We start from the raw sequence: 18231 nt of genomic DNA on the forward strand, positions 1-18231 counted from the left end.
ACTCAAAATCCCAAGATCTGCAGATCACAGTTTGAAGCCAGTCCTGGAACAAAGAAAAGTCCATGAGACTTATCTCCGATTGATTACCAAAAATGTGGAAATACAGCTGTGGTTTAAGTAGTAGAACACTAGCCTTTAGCTAAAAAAGCTAAAAACTGCACTTAAGCCCTGAGTTCAATCCCCAGTACTGGCACACACCCGCACACCCACACCCACATAGACAGACACACACACACACACACACACACACACACATATTTATTTTCCAGATGGTATTCAGAGATTACTGATAGCTGTAATTCATATTTAGGCTCATATACATTCTCAACAGAATGATATTTATGATAGGCTCTAGATTATATTCAATCCAAGGACCTTTGAAATTATTTCTAGACCTAATGGTTGACTTATGTGAAACCCCAGAAGTACCATTAACATTACCAGATAATAGTTTGTTACTTCAGCAAAGCCCAGATTACTTTCATCTTTCCAAAGTTGTCAAGACCAGGGAATTACTTGGGTTTAATTTCATTTTGGCCAGTGCAAATTCTGGCAGACCAATTAGCTAAATGTAACTTTATATTAAATTTTAATGTAAATCCAATTTGGGCCAGTTTTGGCAATAATCAAATAGCCATATAATATTCAGATCTGTCATTTGAAAAGCTATCGCACCAGTCCCTATATATGAGTATATATATATACACACACACACACACATATATGAGTGTGTATATATATATATATACACACATATATACACACACACACACACACACACACATATATACACACACACACATTGACATATTTTAAGATCTGCAGTAATAGAGTAGAACACATTCCCAGGCATACTCTGCTTGTATTTAACCTCATTCATTTATCCTGAAGTTCCTTCTCAAATACAGAGCTATTTAAAAAAACAACAACAAAAACAACTATTAACTTTTGGGAGGTGGGAAAAGACTCACTGTTGCCCTTCTCATCTTTTAGAATGTGTCCCCCTCAGTCCATTGCTTGTTCATTCCATCAGTTAACTCTCAGAGAAACAAATGTTGTTCTAGTTTGTTTCAATCTAGGATCTCTTTGTTCAATTTTTCCCCCTATAATATCACTTTTCATTATAATTCTGACTTGCAACCTGTCTTTGGTGAGGCTTTTGTTCTCTATCCTCCTTTGTTGCCTTTGAGAGTTTTATTATAGGTATTAATTGACTAAGGAGATTCTTCCTTCATATTAATGCTTCAATCGATAAAATTTATAGTTTGTAGAGTTCAGTGTGTTTGTGAATTACTTAACAATAGTTAGTTGATATGTTCATTAGGGAAGAAAAGGTCCCCAACCATTTGAAGAGTTACTAGTTACACTAATAATAATCAAGATATTAGTTAGGTGCTACTATATCTTTAATACCTCTCTAATACATACTGGTTCCCAGTTTTAACAGAGTGAACAAGTTTAGTCCTAGAGATTTCATTGGCAACACACAAGGTAGAATTTAATAGTATTATTTTATTGCACTTTATTGTAATTTTTCTCTATATCTGTATTCTATATCTGGCAATGGTACTGGTTTCCTATTTATAATTATGTAAAATTTCTTTAATATGAACTTAGGTATTTTAAAAAAGTCAACTTAAAGAATATATGTAAGTCTGAATGCATGAAGATAATAAGTTTAGGTAATACTCTGTTATTATACCTTTTTTTTTTTATGTTCAGTGCTGAGGATTGAGTCAAGGGCCTTGAACATGGTAGGCATGAGTTCTAAGACTAAGTTATATATCCAGCACTGTCATTACGTCTTCTGTTATCCTATACAATTTGACATTATTGTGGCTATTTCTGAGTTCAAAATAAAGATACGAGATATGAAGTGGGGAGAATAATCTACACAGTAGGTGGAACTAGAGTAGAGCCTAACTAGATTTTAGTATTTCCTTAGAGGCATGACTGTTAGAACCCTGGTATGTTGAATGGTTGTCTTTAAATGTATGTGGACCCACTGCAAGCTTCATTGTGTGTGTCACACATTTTGAAATGAACTCTTATATAGTGACATAATATTTCAAAAAGCAGGAAGTGGCACCGTGGATCAAGTAGTAGAGAGCTAGCCTTGAGCTGAAGAACTCAGGGACAGAGCCCAGACCCAGAGTTCAAGCCTCACAACCGACCAAAAAAAAAAAAAAAAAGATTTGCTATCTTCATACTTAATTTGAATTTGGAAAGAAAAGCCTTTTTGTTTTTTGCTTTTTTAAATTTTTTTAAATGTTATTATAAAGGTGACCAAGGAATAACAGTTACATAAGTCAGGAAAAAACTACATTGTTACCCCTTCCCTGGCTCTCTCCCAGTTTTTCCCTCTCATCTTCACCCAAAAGTAAGAACTAAAGCCATTTCTAAATATTAAAGCTATTCATCTCTCAATTCAACAATTATGTTGGTACCACCACTTCATTCTCATGTTTTCTTCTTCTCTTCCTTTTTTTTTTAAAACTATGATACCCTTCGTACATTGTTCAGGCTGGCTTCACACACCTGGGCTCAAGTGATCCTCCTACCCCAGTTTCCTGTATACTTGTTTGCAGGTGTGCACTGCTCCTCTACACACTTGTACACGTTTTCCTTAGCTTCTTACATCATCTATCTGAGCCGTCATGCCACTTAAATTCTACTTAGCTAAATCATAGCTCTTATTATTTTGCATTAATTTAAAAAGACAATTCTTGCCGAACTTCAGTTTCTTTACTAGGGGAATAAAACATTTTTTTCTTTATGTAAAAACATTTTTCTCTTTGTGTGTGTGTGTACACATGTGTGTGTACGTGTGTATACACGCGCATGTGTGTGCGCAAGCCCCTGTGCACATACATGTTGAGCCATGGCTCCACTTACAGCTTTTTGCTGATTAATTGGAGTTAAGAGTCTTACAGATTTTCATCCTTGAGCTGGCTTCAAACTGGGAATCTCAGATCTCAGCCTCCTAAGTAATTAAGATTGCAGGCACCAGCTCTCATTCTTTTTTTAAACAATTTAAAGTGTTTATAACTATTACTTTCAACTCAAACTGAATAATCTCATTAAATTGAACTATTTCCCTTGCTGGTGGTTGATACACAGTGTGATTTAGATTACAGTTTCTGAAAGTATAATTTTTTTTCTGAATTTGTTTATAAGAATACAGGGTTGGGGCTGGGAATGTGGCTTGGTGGTAGAGTACTTGCCTTGCATGCCTGGTGCCCTGGTTTTGATTACTCAGTACCACATAAACAGAAAAAGCCAGAAGCAGGTGCTGTGGCTCAAGTCGTAAAGTGCTAGGCTTTAACAAAAGAAACTGAGGGAGAATGCTTGGGCCCTGAGTTCAAGCCCCAGGACTCACAAAAAGAAAAAAAAAAGAAAGCAGGATTGTATTTTCTGTATTTGTATTAGTTCTAGGTGAAGGGACACAAATGCTTAATAATAAAAAATATAAATAATGTTTGTACTTATTATAGTTTAGAGTATTTAGCCATACAAAAAGTCATAGGTAAGCATCCTAATTATAATTATCTGATTATTATTATTATAGAAAAAGAAGATCACATTGCAAAATACATCAGATGAAATAAAGCATGCCTTTCAGACAGACAATGCTAAGGTATGCGAATACCTGCTGCATCTCTGTTCTTCCCAACATAAGTTCCAGCTACAGATGAGAGCAAGACAGAGCAACCAAGATGCCCAAGACCTTGGTAAGGAGAGGCAATTATGGGTGACTCAGAGGTATATGCATGATTTTTGCTACAAATTTTAAAAGATGTTTAAAGTGAAAAACTACAGGTCTACAAGACTAAATGTCTTTACTCAAGCCTGTAAAGACAGTTTGGAAATAAAAGGCTCTTCAGATGAGTGAAAGAACATGGAAAACAAGGGAAGAAATGAAATTATCCCTGATAAAAGTATCTCAGTCAGAATTGAAGTATTTAAAGCTTTAAGCCTTTATGTAAAGATTTAAAGTGATACAAAAATTATATTTTATAGTAAATTCACATAGACAATGCACTGAAATACGAGGTTAACAACGTTTCACTAGTAACCTCATGCTTATGAATTCTTTACTCAAACTTCCTCACATTCTGATATTCTACTGAAAATATTTTGCCTAGGGTCAAACAGGGGTGATGGAAATCTATGGATAAATGTTTCTTAATCTGTCAGAGTAAAATGAAGATGACCTTGTGTTTACTTAAAATGAAGAGCCGAGGAGCCTATCTGAGACTTAGAAAATTACAAAGTTTGGAAATTGGATCTCTAGAATCTGCATTTTAATAGCTTTCTTCAGCAATTTTTATGCACACTAAAATATGATATGCAGAATTATAAAGTAATATTGTTTCCTCACTGTGCTAAAGATTTTAAATTCTCATATTTTTAAAGTATTATATGAAAAATCAAACCCATTAGAGCTATCAGCACTCCTATTTGAACTAATGCTTTATTCAATGCAAACTAGAGTTGAAGAATTAAAGATTATCTTTTTAAATGTGATAGAGTAAAAAGTATCAGAAAACAAAAATATTAAGCCAGATTTTTATCCTGAACAGTTATAATACTAAAGAACAATACAGCACAGTCTCAGTGATTTATATACAAAAAGACTAGAGACAAGAAGTGTTGGGGCTGGGAAAGTGCCTCAGTGGTAGAGCGCTTGCCTTGCATGCCTGAGGCCCTGGGTTCGATTCCCCAGCACCACATAAGCAAAAAGAAAAAAGGTGGAAGTGGCGCTATGGCTCAAGTGGTAGAGCACTAGCCTTGAGCTTAAGAGGTGAGGGACAGCGCCCAGGCCCAGAGTTCAGGCCTCCCAACCGGACCCAAAAAAAAAAGAAGTGTTTTGGAATTTGGAGTTTTCCAGATTTTTAGGAATCTTCACATCCATATAAGGAGATGTATTAGGAATGGAACCTAAATCGAAACACTATTTATACACCTTATATATACATGATCCTGAAAGTGTTTTTATGCAGTGTTTTAATGTGCTTGTGTTTGGACTGTGACCATTATTAGAGGTCAGGTACTGAATTTTCTACTTGTTCATCATGTTAACTCAGCACTCAAAGAGCTTCTGGTTTTAGAATATTTTGGACTTCAGATTAGGAATATAGGTAGTTTAGAACATGTTACTTAAAGCTTTATACAAACTGCTTAAACTTTTTGCCTTAGGGTCTCATTTATAAAATGATTATCAAAATGATGATACCTGTATCATGAAATTTTTGCAAAGAAGGAATAGATTCATACAAAGGTCTAGTAGCTGAATGTTGTAGTTTGTTCCTCTAATCCCAGCCTATAGGAAGCAGAGATAGGAAAACTGTACATTCCAGTGCTAGCATGGCTATGTAGGAAGTTTCAGGCTAGTTTGTGCCATATAGCAAGACTTTGTCTCATAAAACCAAAATTAGTTTTTAAAAAGTATCCAGTAGTCAAGGGCTGGTGATCTAGCTTAGTGCTAAAGGGTTTGTCTAATGTATGTGTGAGTGCTAAGACTCATCCTCACAGGAAGAAAGAGAGGGAGAAAAACAATGCCCAGAATAGTAAGAATTCAGTAAGTGTTATTCTTATCACCATCATCATTGTTTTACCACTTCTACATCCACTACTAGTTAGTAGTAGTGGTGCTCATATAATAGTTATAGTATCAGCACCAGTAGGAGTACTGTAGTATATACTACTGTATTACTACTACTATGATACTGTATACTACATATAACTTCTATACTATATAACATATCATGTAGTAATTGTAGCAGTAGTAGGTGAATGGCTTTAGAAAAGTAACTGAATTTTTATAGTCACATTTTCTTCATCCTTGAAGAGGGAATGCTTTACATATCTTACAGACTAGTCCCTCAGATCAAAATAGCTATGTATCTTTGAACTCATTGTAAAATGAGTTCACACACACCCACATACACCCCACCCCCTTGGGTCCTAAGGCTTAAACTCTGGGCCTAGGTGCTGTCCCTGAGCTCCTTTTGCTCAAGGCTAGTGCTCTACCACTTAAGCCACCTCCCCACTTCTTGCTTTTTCTGTAATTAATTGGAGATAAGAGTCTCAAGGACTTTCCTGCCCAGGCTGTCAGATCTCAGCCACCTAAGTATCTAAGATTACATGCTTGAGCTACCACCAGTGCCCAACTTTGGTGAAAGAATTTAAAGATGATATTATCTAGATTTTTTCCATCATATGATAAACCTTACAGTGTTTATTGTCCAACTTTAAACTGAATTAGAAGTAGCTACATACCTACTTAGTTGACTGTACTAAAGAAATGAACATTACTGGTGTGCCCATAAGAGGTTAGACCAACAACTATATGCTTCTTCTTTAGCAGTATAGACTGTTGATGCTAGAAACAAAGTATAAATTGTACTGATAAGGAAACTTGTTCAAAGAAGACAGGGTCTCAACCTAACCTCATCGTAAGAAATTAAAGTAGGGTGGGACCCTGATCTCTTAATTCCAAGTCCAATATTTTCTGTTTGAAGAGTTTACAACTAATTCTGATGAAATTAAATACCACTTATTGAGCACTTACTATTTACAAGTAGTATAGTAGGATATCAGAATTAATTATATTTAAAAGAACATGCAATTAAGTTGACATTATCAGGAAGAACAGAACCCTACAAAAGACAGGCTCCTTCTAATATTTTTCTATTCTCGTGCTTTATGTTGGGTGGATGTAAATAGAATTAAATTGCATAATCCCTGATATTCTCAAAAACAGATAAAACCTAACTGAACGGGCTACCCCTATAACTATCAGAGATTTTTCTTTTTCTTTATTTTACTTTATTTATTTTTTTGCCAGTCCTGGTCTTGAACTCAGGGCCTGGTCACTGTCCCTGAGTTTCTTTTGCTCGAGGCTAGTACTGTACTACTTGAGCCACAGAGCTACTTCTGGTTTTTTTCTGTTTATATAGTACTAAGGAACCAAACCCAGGGCTTCATGCATACTAGCAAGCATTCTACCACTAAGCCCTATTCCCAGTCCCAAAGATTTTTCTTAAAGATGAAGATTTCTGTTGGGTAGAAAGGCATTTCCTGTAACTCAATCTGCTTTCTGTTTTTCTTCTGGTTTAAAGGTTGCTGTAAAAGTAAAGAAAAAAATAGTATTGTTAGCCTTAATTTTTTTTAAAAAAGCTCATATTTTACATTTAATAGGATTCTGGGAGCTTCTAAAAAGGATCTATGTTAAAGTCCTGTTTTAACTTAATTTCCCTATATACTTTAGAGAAAGAACATTGAATTTTCCTGGTGAGAATAAGATATATTTACTGATGCATGAATATTAAAAATAAGTCTTCAATGTTTTCCTACCTGTTGTCTGAGATGGAATAGTATTAATATTCCTAGGAATAAGAAGACAAGTCAATTAGAAACTAAAGATCTAAGTCAGTAATGATTTGTAGTTTTCATTTTTTAAAGTTGTGCCACCTATTTTAAATAGTGGCCAAGCTTTACTGTAAAGTTTTACACTATAGAGTATAACAGTGTTGCTGCTTTACACAAGGGACAGCTGGAGGGGTTTGTGGTATGGATTTGAAACTTTGTGCTCCTAGTCCTGTATTAGATTGTGATGTAAGGCTTTTGTTAATGGCTTCAAATGATAAAATACTTCTATAACTTCAGTACCTATCAAATAGAATAGCTAAGGGCTTGTTATAAGTTTAGACACTAAAAGAAAGCTACAGGTGTATATTTAGTAGTAAAAATAAATTTAATCTGGCAAAACCCCCAGCTCACTGGTCATGTTAATTTGTAGATAGCAGAACAGAGAGACCATTGGTACTCTCTTAGTGTCCCTTGGCTTTTGTGCATTAGTCAAATTATTGTGGAAAGGAGGGGCTAGCATAGGAGTGAAATAACTACCAAAAAGGGACAGCACCCAGGCCCTGAGTTCAAACCCCATGACCAAAAAAAGAAAAAAAAATAGATGCCTTAAAAGCTTTTTTTTTAAAAAAGAAATTTAACAGTACTCTATAGTATGTTTTCATAGTATACAATTGTAAAATATACAAGTCAGTGAGATTTTTTTAGTACATTCACAGAACAGTACACCATCACACAATCTATGTTCAGCCTTACAAAACATAATGACCACTGGGGTACCGATGGCTCACGCCTGTAATCCTAGCTACGCAAGAGGCTGAGATCTGGAGATTGCAGTTGAAAGTCCCTGAGAATCTTATCTACAATTAACCACCGGAAGATGGACGTAGAACTGTAGCTCAAAAACCAGGAAATGGAGCTGGCTTAAAAGGTAGAGTGCGGGGCTGGGAAGGTGGCTCAGTGGTAGAGTGCTTGCCTTGCATGCATGAGGCCTTGGGTTCGATTCCTCAGCACCACATAAGCAGAAAAAGCTAGAATTGGTGCTGTGGCCCAAGTGGTGTAGGGTACTAGCCTTGAGCTGATAGAGCTAAAGGACAAGTACCCAGGCCCAGAGTTCAGGCCCCATGACTGACCAAAAAAAAAAAAGGTAGAGTGCTAGCCTTGAGCAAAAAGAGCTCAAAGACAGTGCCCAGGCCCTGATTTCAAGCCATAGGACCAATGCACATGTGTGCACACGCACACACACACACACACACACACACACACACACACAGATCTCTTTCTCTGGGCAAAACACTGCTCTGCGCTGCATCTTTTTCGGGCATGGTCAGCCCATCCAGGTTTCATCACTCCCTCTCTCCATTCTTGGTTTGCTGATATTTTAGCAAAGCCTCTACTAGGGTTGGAAATTTCTCTTTTCAATGTCATTCTCATTTCTAATTGAAAGTCATGAGTTCCAGTGATTTTCAATGGAAGCAGCAGTCCTAAACTGTGAATGATATTGGATCCAAAGAGAATTAACAAATGAGGTGGAAGTGATGAGGGGCTGTTGTGTTGCTGAGCAAAAGCCAAAAAGGATAGAGAGATGGTATGAAAATCAGGATCTTCAAGCCACTTCAATTGGCCACATTTGAAATCTACTTTTGCTGGCAATCAAAATGGTTAAAAACTGCATGCTGTATTTTACTTACTAAAATAACTTTTCATGAAGGTACTGCAGTGTTTCCATCACATAAAGCAATCCTATTTCCTTATAGAGAGAGCTTCGTTTAGGAGCCTGAACCTCCAAGCAGAGTCTGTTAGAGGATTTAATATGGGACGCGCAATCAGCACTGGCAGTCTGGCCAGCAGCACCCTGAACAAACTGGCCGTTCGACCTTTGTCAGTTCAAGCTGAGATTCTGAAGAGGTTATCCTGCTCAGAGCTGTCGCTTTACCAGCCATTGCAAAACAGTTCAAAAGAGAAGAGTGACAAAGCTTCATGGGAGGAAAAGCCTAGAGGGATGAGTAAATCCTACCATGATCTAAGTCAGGCCTCTCTCTATCCTCATCGGAAAAATGTCATTGTTAACATGGATTCCTCCCCACAAACTGGTGTGGAGTTGGTGGGAAAACCTTTTCACCTGATGGCAAGATCTGATACAGAATCTTTGGCAGGAGTCACAAAACTTCCTAAGTAAGCACATGCTTGATTAACCCAAACTACATGTTTGTAAATCCTACATTTCATACATTGTTTTTGTCTTCGACGTTTTATTATTTTTTCCATATTCTTTTTACATTGACACTCCCCCCCACCTTCCTTTTCCCTCTTTAGTTCAAAGTCTGTTGCAAGTTTAAATAGAAGTCCTGAAAGGAGGAAACATGAATCAGACTCATCCATTGAAGACCCTGGTCAAGCATGTGTTGTAGGTCAGCATAAACAAGCTTACCTTCTTTTTCCCATACTTCATGCATAATTATAGTGAAGCAAACTGAATGCTATTCATTGCCAAGAATTTACTTTGGCTTCCATGACCTAACCGCCAAAATTGTGAATATGAACTTAAGATGCACCAAGTGGAATCAAAACTCGATTTAAAACAAAACTTGATGTATCTATTGCTTCATGGCACTGTTCCTTAGCTTCCTCTTGGTCACTGTACTCAAGGCAGTCGAGCTGAGAGAAGCAAGAAAATCTTGTGCAGTGCTTTGATTGTTTTCCACGGCTTTTCGTACAAGCCTGTGTGAGTAGCCTTCATAATGAATAATTTGTGAAGGTGTATTTAGCCTGCTTTCCATTTAAAACAAAGGAATTGTCTAAAAATGTAGATAATATTATTAAATATGCTCTTCTTAATAGGTAGAAATTCTTAGTTGAGAATTTTGTGAGTTTCCACAGAAATCTTTTAGTTGATTATAAGGGGGCCTACTAAATGTAGCAGTTGTGTGTGTATATGTGTACATATGTGTATGTGCACATACATACCTTATAAGGTATATAATTTTTTGCCTCTTACATCTTAGGCTTCAAGAAAAATAGATATTTGAGCACAGAATATGAAGCAGCTAAAAGAAAGAAAGGATACTCTCTCTCACTGTTTTATCAAATTCTACTACTTAAATTTCTCCTTAGAATCAAAATTTAGCCCTGATTACCCAAAAAGTTTTATTTTTCATTTTGTGATTGGATTTAGAGTTATATAAAGTAAATGAAGTCAGAAGGAAATTCTGTATTGTGAATGATAGATATTTTGGGGATCCAAAAGATAATTTTGGAAGCCAGGCACTAGTGGCTCACGCCTGTAATCCTACCTACTCAGGAGGCTGAGATCTGAAGATCGCGGTTCAAAGCCAACCCGGGCAGGAAAGTCCATGAGACTCTTATCCCCAATAAACCACTCGAAAACCAGAAGTGGCGCTGTGGCTCAAGAGGTAGAGCGCTCAGCTTGAGCTGAAGAGCGCAGGGACAGCGCTCAGACCCAGAGTTCAAGCCCCACGGAAAGAAAAAAAGAAAAAAGATAATTTTGGAAAGCAATATTACTAACATAGGCTTCTGCAGCTTTCAGAGATTTAAATTAGCCAGTTAAAAAAATTAAATTATAGAAAAGGCAAGATTTCACCCTGTAAAAATAGTATGAGACTAATCAGTGTTTTAGAAAATAATTTTCAAAATATGATTATATAATGAGATCTCAGAATATAAACTGTTTTCATTCAGAAGGCTTTGTCCTACATGAAAATATAGGAAATATTCTATAGAAAAACAGACAGAATAAAACTTACCCATAAAAAGGAAATGTATTTTCTGCATTTGTCTATTGAAATTTCTTTTAACATTTGAACAAATGCATTTTAAGACTCATTTTATTATAATACCAATTCATAGCCAGGCGTTGGTGGCTCATGTGTATAATCCTAGCTACTCAGAAGGCTAAGACCTGAGAATCATGACATCAAAGCCACCCCAGGCAGGAAAGTTCCTGACACTATCTCCAGTTAACTAACCCACCCCCTATCCCCACCAATAAAAAAAAAGAAAAGAAAAGAAAAGAAAGCCAAATATGGAGCTTATGGCTCTAGTATAGAGCATTAACCTTGAACAAAAAGACTCAGGGACAATGCCCAGGCTCTGGGCCCTAAGTTCAAGCCCCAGGACAAGCACACACGCGCACACACACACACGCACACACACACACACTCTTAAGTATCTTTCATAGTTGACATTTCAAAATATAACTGTCAGAAACAATACATTCATGTTTAAATTTATCCTGCAAAACAAGTTAATATGTATGCCCATTGTGGGAAGACCTATTTCTCTCAGTATACATAAAAGAAAATGCGCCTTGAGGTTTATTGATTTTCATGAATTCATCAGAATTACTTCTGTAATATCTGACCATTTTATAAAATGTCTAATAATTTAATTTATATCACAGGAATGACTATGCATAGTTCTGGAAATTCTTCATCCCAAGTACTCTTAAAAGAAAATGGTAGGTCTTAAAAATGTTTTCCCCTCATTTCCATCATATCCTTTCTGTCTTCTGGTACCTTATATCATAGTCTTACTTCATGTCAAGGATTTAGCTACGTAGAATCAAAGGAGAGTTATATTTTCCCGAATCCTCATTGAGATCTGTAATTTAAGTTTGTGTTGTTGCTGGGCGCCGGTGGCTCACACCTGTAACCCTAGCTACTTAGGAGGCTGAGATCTGAGGACGCCATTCAAAGCCAGCCGGGCAAGAAAGTCCGTGAGATTCTTATCTCCAATTAAGCACCAGAAAACCCAAAGTGGTGCTGTGGCTCAAGTTGGTAGAGTGCTAGCCTTGAGCTGAAGAGCTGAGGGACAGCGCCCAGGCCCAGAGTTCAAGACCCACGACTGACAAAAGAGAAGTTTGTGTTGTTAAAATAAATAATAGTATATCTGAGGTAAGGACTCTTGGGAAAGCTAAGATAGTAGTGGTATGAGAGATAATTCTGACTAAAAAAGTTTATCTGAGGCTGTTATTTTGAAGGGACACTTGAGGCGATTCTTAAAATGATGATTTTTCTCAAACAGAAGAGCAGAGATCAGCATTTTAGATAAAGGTATAGATGATTACAGTCATTCAGGACTCTGGGAAAAAGCAAGAGACTCTATAGAAGCATATTGGTTCAAAATAAAAATTCTGTATCCAATAGGAATCAGTTTTGAGACTTAACCTAAATATTATTGGGAAATTTTTAAGAACTTTAGATGCTGAAATTTATAGTTTAGAAAGAATCTAGAGTTAGATGAAAACCAGAACTATGCAGTGACTTGAGTCAGTAGATTCAGGATTTTTAGTATTTAGATTCCAAGTACTTTCATTTATGTTGCCTTCTTTAACACTTGTATGGGTAGAAAAAATAACTTACTGTTATCCATATACCATTTTCCTCCCAAAATGCTTCAGTCTTTGAAAATTGAACTAACTGAAGTGTGATGAAAAAGAAGCAAATATGGCAATCAAAATTAATAGCCAGGCGCTGGTGGCTCACGCCTGTAATCCTAGCTACTCAGGAGGCTGAGATCTGAGGATCGCGGTTCAAAAGCCAGCCCGGGCAGGAGAGACTGTGAGACTCCTATCTCCAATAAACCACCAGAAAACCGGAAGTGGCGCTGTAGCTCAAGTGGTAGAGTGCTCTCCTTGAGCTGAAGAGCTGAGGGACAGCGCCCAGGCCCAGAATTCAAGCCCCACGACTGACAAAGAAAAAAAAGAAGAAAAAAAAATTAATGTACAACCAGATATTGGTGGCTTATGCCTGAATCCTCAGAAATTTGAGATCTTAGGGTTGTGGTTCAGAGCTAGCCCTGAGTTCAAGCCCCAGGACTGACACATGTACAAAAAATTGTTGATGTAGCTAAACTTGAAGTGAAAAATTCAGTTCTAATTCTCCTAATAGCAGAACAGAAGTTATAAGAGTAAATTTAACTATGGAGAATTGGTATTTTTTTAGTTCAAAACTACCAAGCAGCAGAATCTCATATAAGTATCATTCTTCAATAAAAATACTATTTCTTCAAGAAAGGGAAGTTTTTTTTTCTTGGAAGAATTATTCAGAATTAAAAATACATCCAGTATCATAAATACACATAGCAAATGAAAAATGTGTTGCTTTTTCTTCATTTCAATTTTGGATGTATGGTTCTTCAAAAAGCTGAAGATACATCATTAATGAAAAAAATTGAATGTATACATGGGCCTAAATTATAAAAACCCTGAAATGTTTTTATTGATCAAACCTCTTACATAGACTGAATTTAAATCACCTGTATATCTAAAATAAGTTCACTGTTAACATGTCCATAATGATAATAATGGTTGACTGACACTTACTGAGTGCTTCCTGTATCCTAACACCTTTCCAAGCACTTTATATTACTTGACATTTAATCCACATAACAACTCTGTTTGATGGGTGATGAAGTATTTTTACAAATGTGAAAACAGAGCATAAAGGACTTTGGCTGTGCAGAAATTCACAGAGCTAGTGAACAGTGAAGTCCTGACTTGAATGCAAGCTCTTGCCCTAACCTGACGTGCTAATGCCTAACCATTTATAGTATTCTGTTTCCCACCTTAACTTTTTAAAGAAACCGAATAAGAATCTATTCAAGGATGAAACTTTTCATGTGTTTTAACTTAGATTTTAATGGAAATAAATGTAAACTTGGATGAAATAGCAGACAAGCATGTACTGATTTAAATAGTTAAGGCTGTACAAGGCTCAGCTCCCCACTTAGGCCTTACAGAAGGGCTGGTCCGTCTTCCTGTGGAAGTGTACCTAGTGAGTTTTCACGCAAGTCTTTTCTCAGAATTTTTTACTCTGCCTAAGGAGTAAATTAGTACTCTGTTGAGAATCAAGTTTCCACATAATAAAGCACGGTAGTCAGGCATGTCAAGTATTCCCAGCGAAGACAACATAAAGTCAGAAAGTTAAATTACTTGCCCACAAGTCAAACATGGGATTTATTTTCATTCTTCTTGTTTGACTAGGAGTATTAGATGACAGTTGTAAATTGGCATCACTTAATTCTGCATTATTTATCACTTAGAACCAAATGCTTCTCCAGAGGTTATGGCCTGTAGAGATTTTTTAAAGAATGTAAAACTTGAAAGAGAAGTGCAGAAACTTATGAATCTTCTAAACACAGACATTCAGATAGAGATATTAAAAGGATTCCAGTCCCTTGGATATGATTAAAAAGAAAATCAGTCAACTCTTCCAAAAATCATAGTTCTTAAAATGATTTTTCATAAAAGAATACAAACAAAAAAGTAAAACTTACCAATGAGTTATGTAAGATGAGGTTTTTTTGTTTGTTTTTTTGTTTTTCTGGGGTCTGGTTGTGGGGCCTGAACTCTGGGCCTGGGCGCTGTCCCTCAGCTCTTCAACTCAAGGCTAGCACTCTACCACTTGAGCCACAGCGCCACTTCCGCCTTTTTTTTTTTTTTTTTTGCTTATGTGGTGCTGAGGAATCTAACCCAGGGCCTCAGGCATGCAAGGCACGCGCTCTACCACTGAGCCACCTTCCCAGCCCCTGTAAGATGAGTTTTTAATGTTCCTTGTTTTACTGTAATTGTTATATATTTAGAAAATAACTTTAATCTCCATTTATCATTATGGTTCCTAAAGCATCCGTACCACAAAATTCATGCTCATATTTTATGGAGTCAAGCACAGGACTGTTAACACTAAATTAAAAAGAAATTACTCCTAAACCAGGTGCCAGTGGTTTACATCTGTAATCCTAAACTACTCAGGAGGCTGAAATCTGAGGATTTCTATTTGAATCCAGCCTGGGCACAAAAGTCTGTGAGACTCTTAGCTCCATTTAACCACCAAGAGGCCAGAACTGGAACTGTGGCTCAAGTGGTAGAAATCAAGCTTTGAGCACAGAAGCTGAGGGACAATGCCCCAGATCCCACAAAAAAAAAAAAAAAAAAGTTATACTGAGCCAGAGTCATATGGTACAAACAAATAGTTTCTAACATTAAAACTAATTATTGGCCAGGCACCAGAGGCTCACGCCTGTAATCCTAGCTACACAGGAGGCTGAGATCTGAGGATCTCGGTTCAAAATCAGCCCAGGCAGGAAAGTCCATGAAACTCTTATCTCCAATTAACCACCAGAAAACTAGAAGTGGCACTGTGGCTCAAGTGGTAGAGTGCTAGCCTTGAGTTGAAGAGCTCGGGGACAGCACCCAAGGCCCAGAGTTTAAGCCCCATGACCAAAACAAAAAAAAAATAAAACAAAATAAAACAAAAAACTAATTATTGGTCTGGATGGGGTATAACTCAAGTAGAAGACTGTTTGCTTAACAAGCATGAGGCCCTGAGTTCAATCTTTAGTACTGCCAAAAATACATAATAATTATAATAATAAAGTAAATAAGGGCTCATGGCTCCTGCCTGTAATTTTACTTCTCAGAAGGCTGAGATCCAATGATTGTCCTGACACGAAAGTCCATGAGACTCTTATCTCCAGTTAACCCTCAGAAAATCATAAGGGGAGCTGTGGCTCAAATTGTAGAGCACTAACTAGCCTTGGGCAAAAAAGCTCAGGGACAGCACTCACACCCTGAGTTCAAGCCCCTCGACTAACCAAAAAAAAAATAAGTAACACTAAGCATTTCATTAATTCCAAGTAACAAAATAGACTAGTAAAACACTTTGTATAGTCATATATTGAGACCTATTGTCATTACAAATATTAATATTTTCTCCCACCAAAGTTTAACCTATCTTCAAAGTTAAAAATCATAGTTAAAAATAAAATCCAAAGTTTACATAAAATACACAAATTAACAAGATATAATGAAAAGAGATACAGTTTATCCAAATCTTTTATTCTATGGATGATTTAAAGGAGCCCCAGAGATGTCATAGGGTTCCAATTGAATTAGCTAATAAATGCTGACACAGCAATAAAGCTATGAAATTTTGTTTGTTATATCATGACCCCCTTCTTACCTTCGGATAAGTAGCATATTAAGTAGCAAGACAATATTTCTGATGCTGCTGTTCTAGCATCCTCAAGATTTGAACTAGGACTTTTCCCCAGAAAAGATTTTTCTAAAGTCTCTTCTGACAACTCTTTCATTGTCATGGAGCTGCCTGATATTTACTAGGGTATATGCCAGTTCCAAAGAAAAGTAATTTCTACTAGAAAGAATAGAATGGCTGCTCATTTATAGGTTGATTTTTGTTGCATAGCCATCTCTATATTCCACTTAGTAAAGCTCTACCCTACTTCCTTGAAGTCCTCTCCATTCTGCTTGGGCATGGTCAGATCCATTCTCTCACTAGGCAATTCAGTGGCCTCAGAGATATCCACCATCACTATTACTTCAACTATGCTAGGCAAGCACAGCATACAGACACATGAACTTCAGGAGAGATGAGCAATGGCAGAGTGGATAAACCTAGAATTTCTAGATTATACATCGGACCAGCTATTTTCCAGGGAAACTAGCAGGAATGGTACCAGAGGTATTACTAAGAACTAAAAATTGCAAGTTGAAATAATTTTTCACCTTAAAATATTTAAAAATGTACTGTGATTATAGTATTAATCTGAAAGCATTATGTTAACATTTTCAAAATAAGTAGTCCTTGAATGTTCATGTGTGTCTTCATATAATAATAACTCAAATGTTTTGACACTTAAATTATCTAGCTGGCTCAGGGATTTAGAAACTGTTAGATCCCCACAGAATTCTACAAATACCTTAAAGTATAGAGATTGCGATGTACTTTATTTATTTTATTTTATTTTATTTTTGGTGCGGTCGTGGGGCCTGAACTCTGGGCCTGGGCGCTGTCCCGCAGCTCTTCAGCTCAAGGCTCTACCACTTGAGCCACAGCGCCACTTCTGGCTTTTTTCTTTTTGCTTATGTGGTGCTGAGGAATCAAACCCAGGGCCTCAGACATGCAAGACAAGCGCTCTACCACTGAGCCACCTTCCCAGCCCCTGCGATGTACTTTATATTTTAACATATTGTCTCCTCAATTTAAAAAAATATCTAATAAAATTCTGAACATTTGTTATGTAAAGATAATTGAAGATAATCAGTCAGCATGTCTCTAGAACTGCTCAGTATCATGCAACTACACTCAAATCTCCTTCATTCTGCCCTTCCTTATTGCCTACGCTGAGAGGGCAGAAAGAATGTCCCTATTAAAGGAGAATAGATGAGCAATATTTTCCTTTCTAATCAAATATTTATTCAGCTCCACCTGTTCAAGTCTTCTAAAGATATTACCCCAGAACACTTCTAACAATCTTGCCATCTCCCCATAGCAAATTTTACTTGATGTAATATAGCTATCTGTATGTTCTGCATAAAATAAAATCCTACTTTACTTCCCAGAGGAAGTACTTCCTCTACTTCTGCAGGAAGAAGCCTCTTACCTCTCTGAAAAACAGTTAGGACCTCTCTCCTAGGTCTGATGTATGCCTTTGTAGTGCAGCTATTTCATTCATAGTCCTAACAGCATTCTGTTTAATACTAAAGTAAGATCTTTGTTTTCTCACATTTTCCATGCTAGCAGCTTTCATTTTGATTGTATTGTATTTCCCAAGAATCTAGTGATAGGCTTTCACAGGAAAGTTGCCCGTTAAAGACAAGTACAACTGAATGAATGAATAAGTGAATAAATAAATAAATGAACAATGAAACCAGAACAGAGAATTCTCAAATATAAAGAGCACTGTTATCTCTAGTTATTTTATTTCCCTAAGGGAAATAAAAATACTGTGTATGTATATAAACACATGAGTACTTACTGGCCAGATAAATGAGCAATATAAATAATCCTGTCCTGTTAGTTAGCTCACATGTTGGAAATA

General features: G+C 36.7%; 1 protein-coding gene across 1 annotated transcript in view; it reads left to right on the top strand.

Annotated features, from left to right (window-relative positions):
• Positions 1-18231, top strand: part of Ptpn13 (protein tyrosine phosphatase, non-receptor type 13 (APO-1/CD95 (Fas)-associated phosphatase)) — a 143744-nt gene that overhangs the window by 70207 nt on the left and 55306 nt on the right. Inside the window, exons 16-19 of the mRNA XM_013029811.1 lie at positions 3569-3731; positions 9129-9546; positions 9688-9782; positions 11792-11848. Of these exons, the coding sequence (XP_012885265.1) occupies positions 3569-3731; positions 9129-9546; positions 9688-9782; positions 11792-11848 (733 nt within the window). The remainder of the gene's footprint in view (positions 1-3568; positions 3732-9128; positions 9547-9687; positions 9783-11791; positions 11849-18231) is intronic.

This window comes from Dipodomys ordii, unplaced genomic scaffold (genome assembly GCF_000151885.1).
Source record: "Dipodomys ordii isolate 6190 unplaced genomic scaffold, Dord_2.0 Scaffold123, whole genome shotgun sequence".
NCBI lineage: Eukaryota > Metazoa > Chordata > Mammalia > Rodentia > Heteromyidae > Dipodomys > Dipodomys ordii.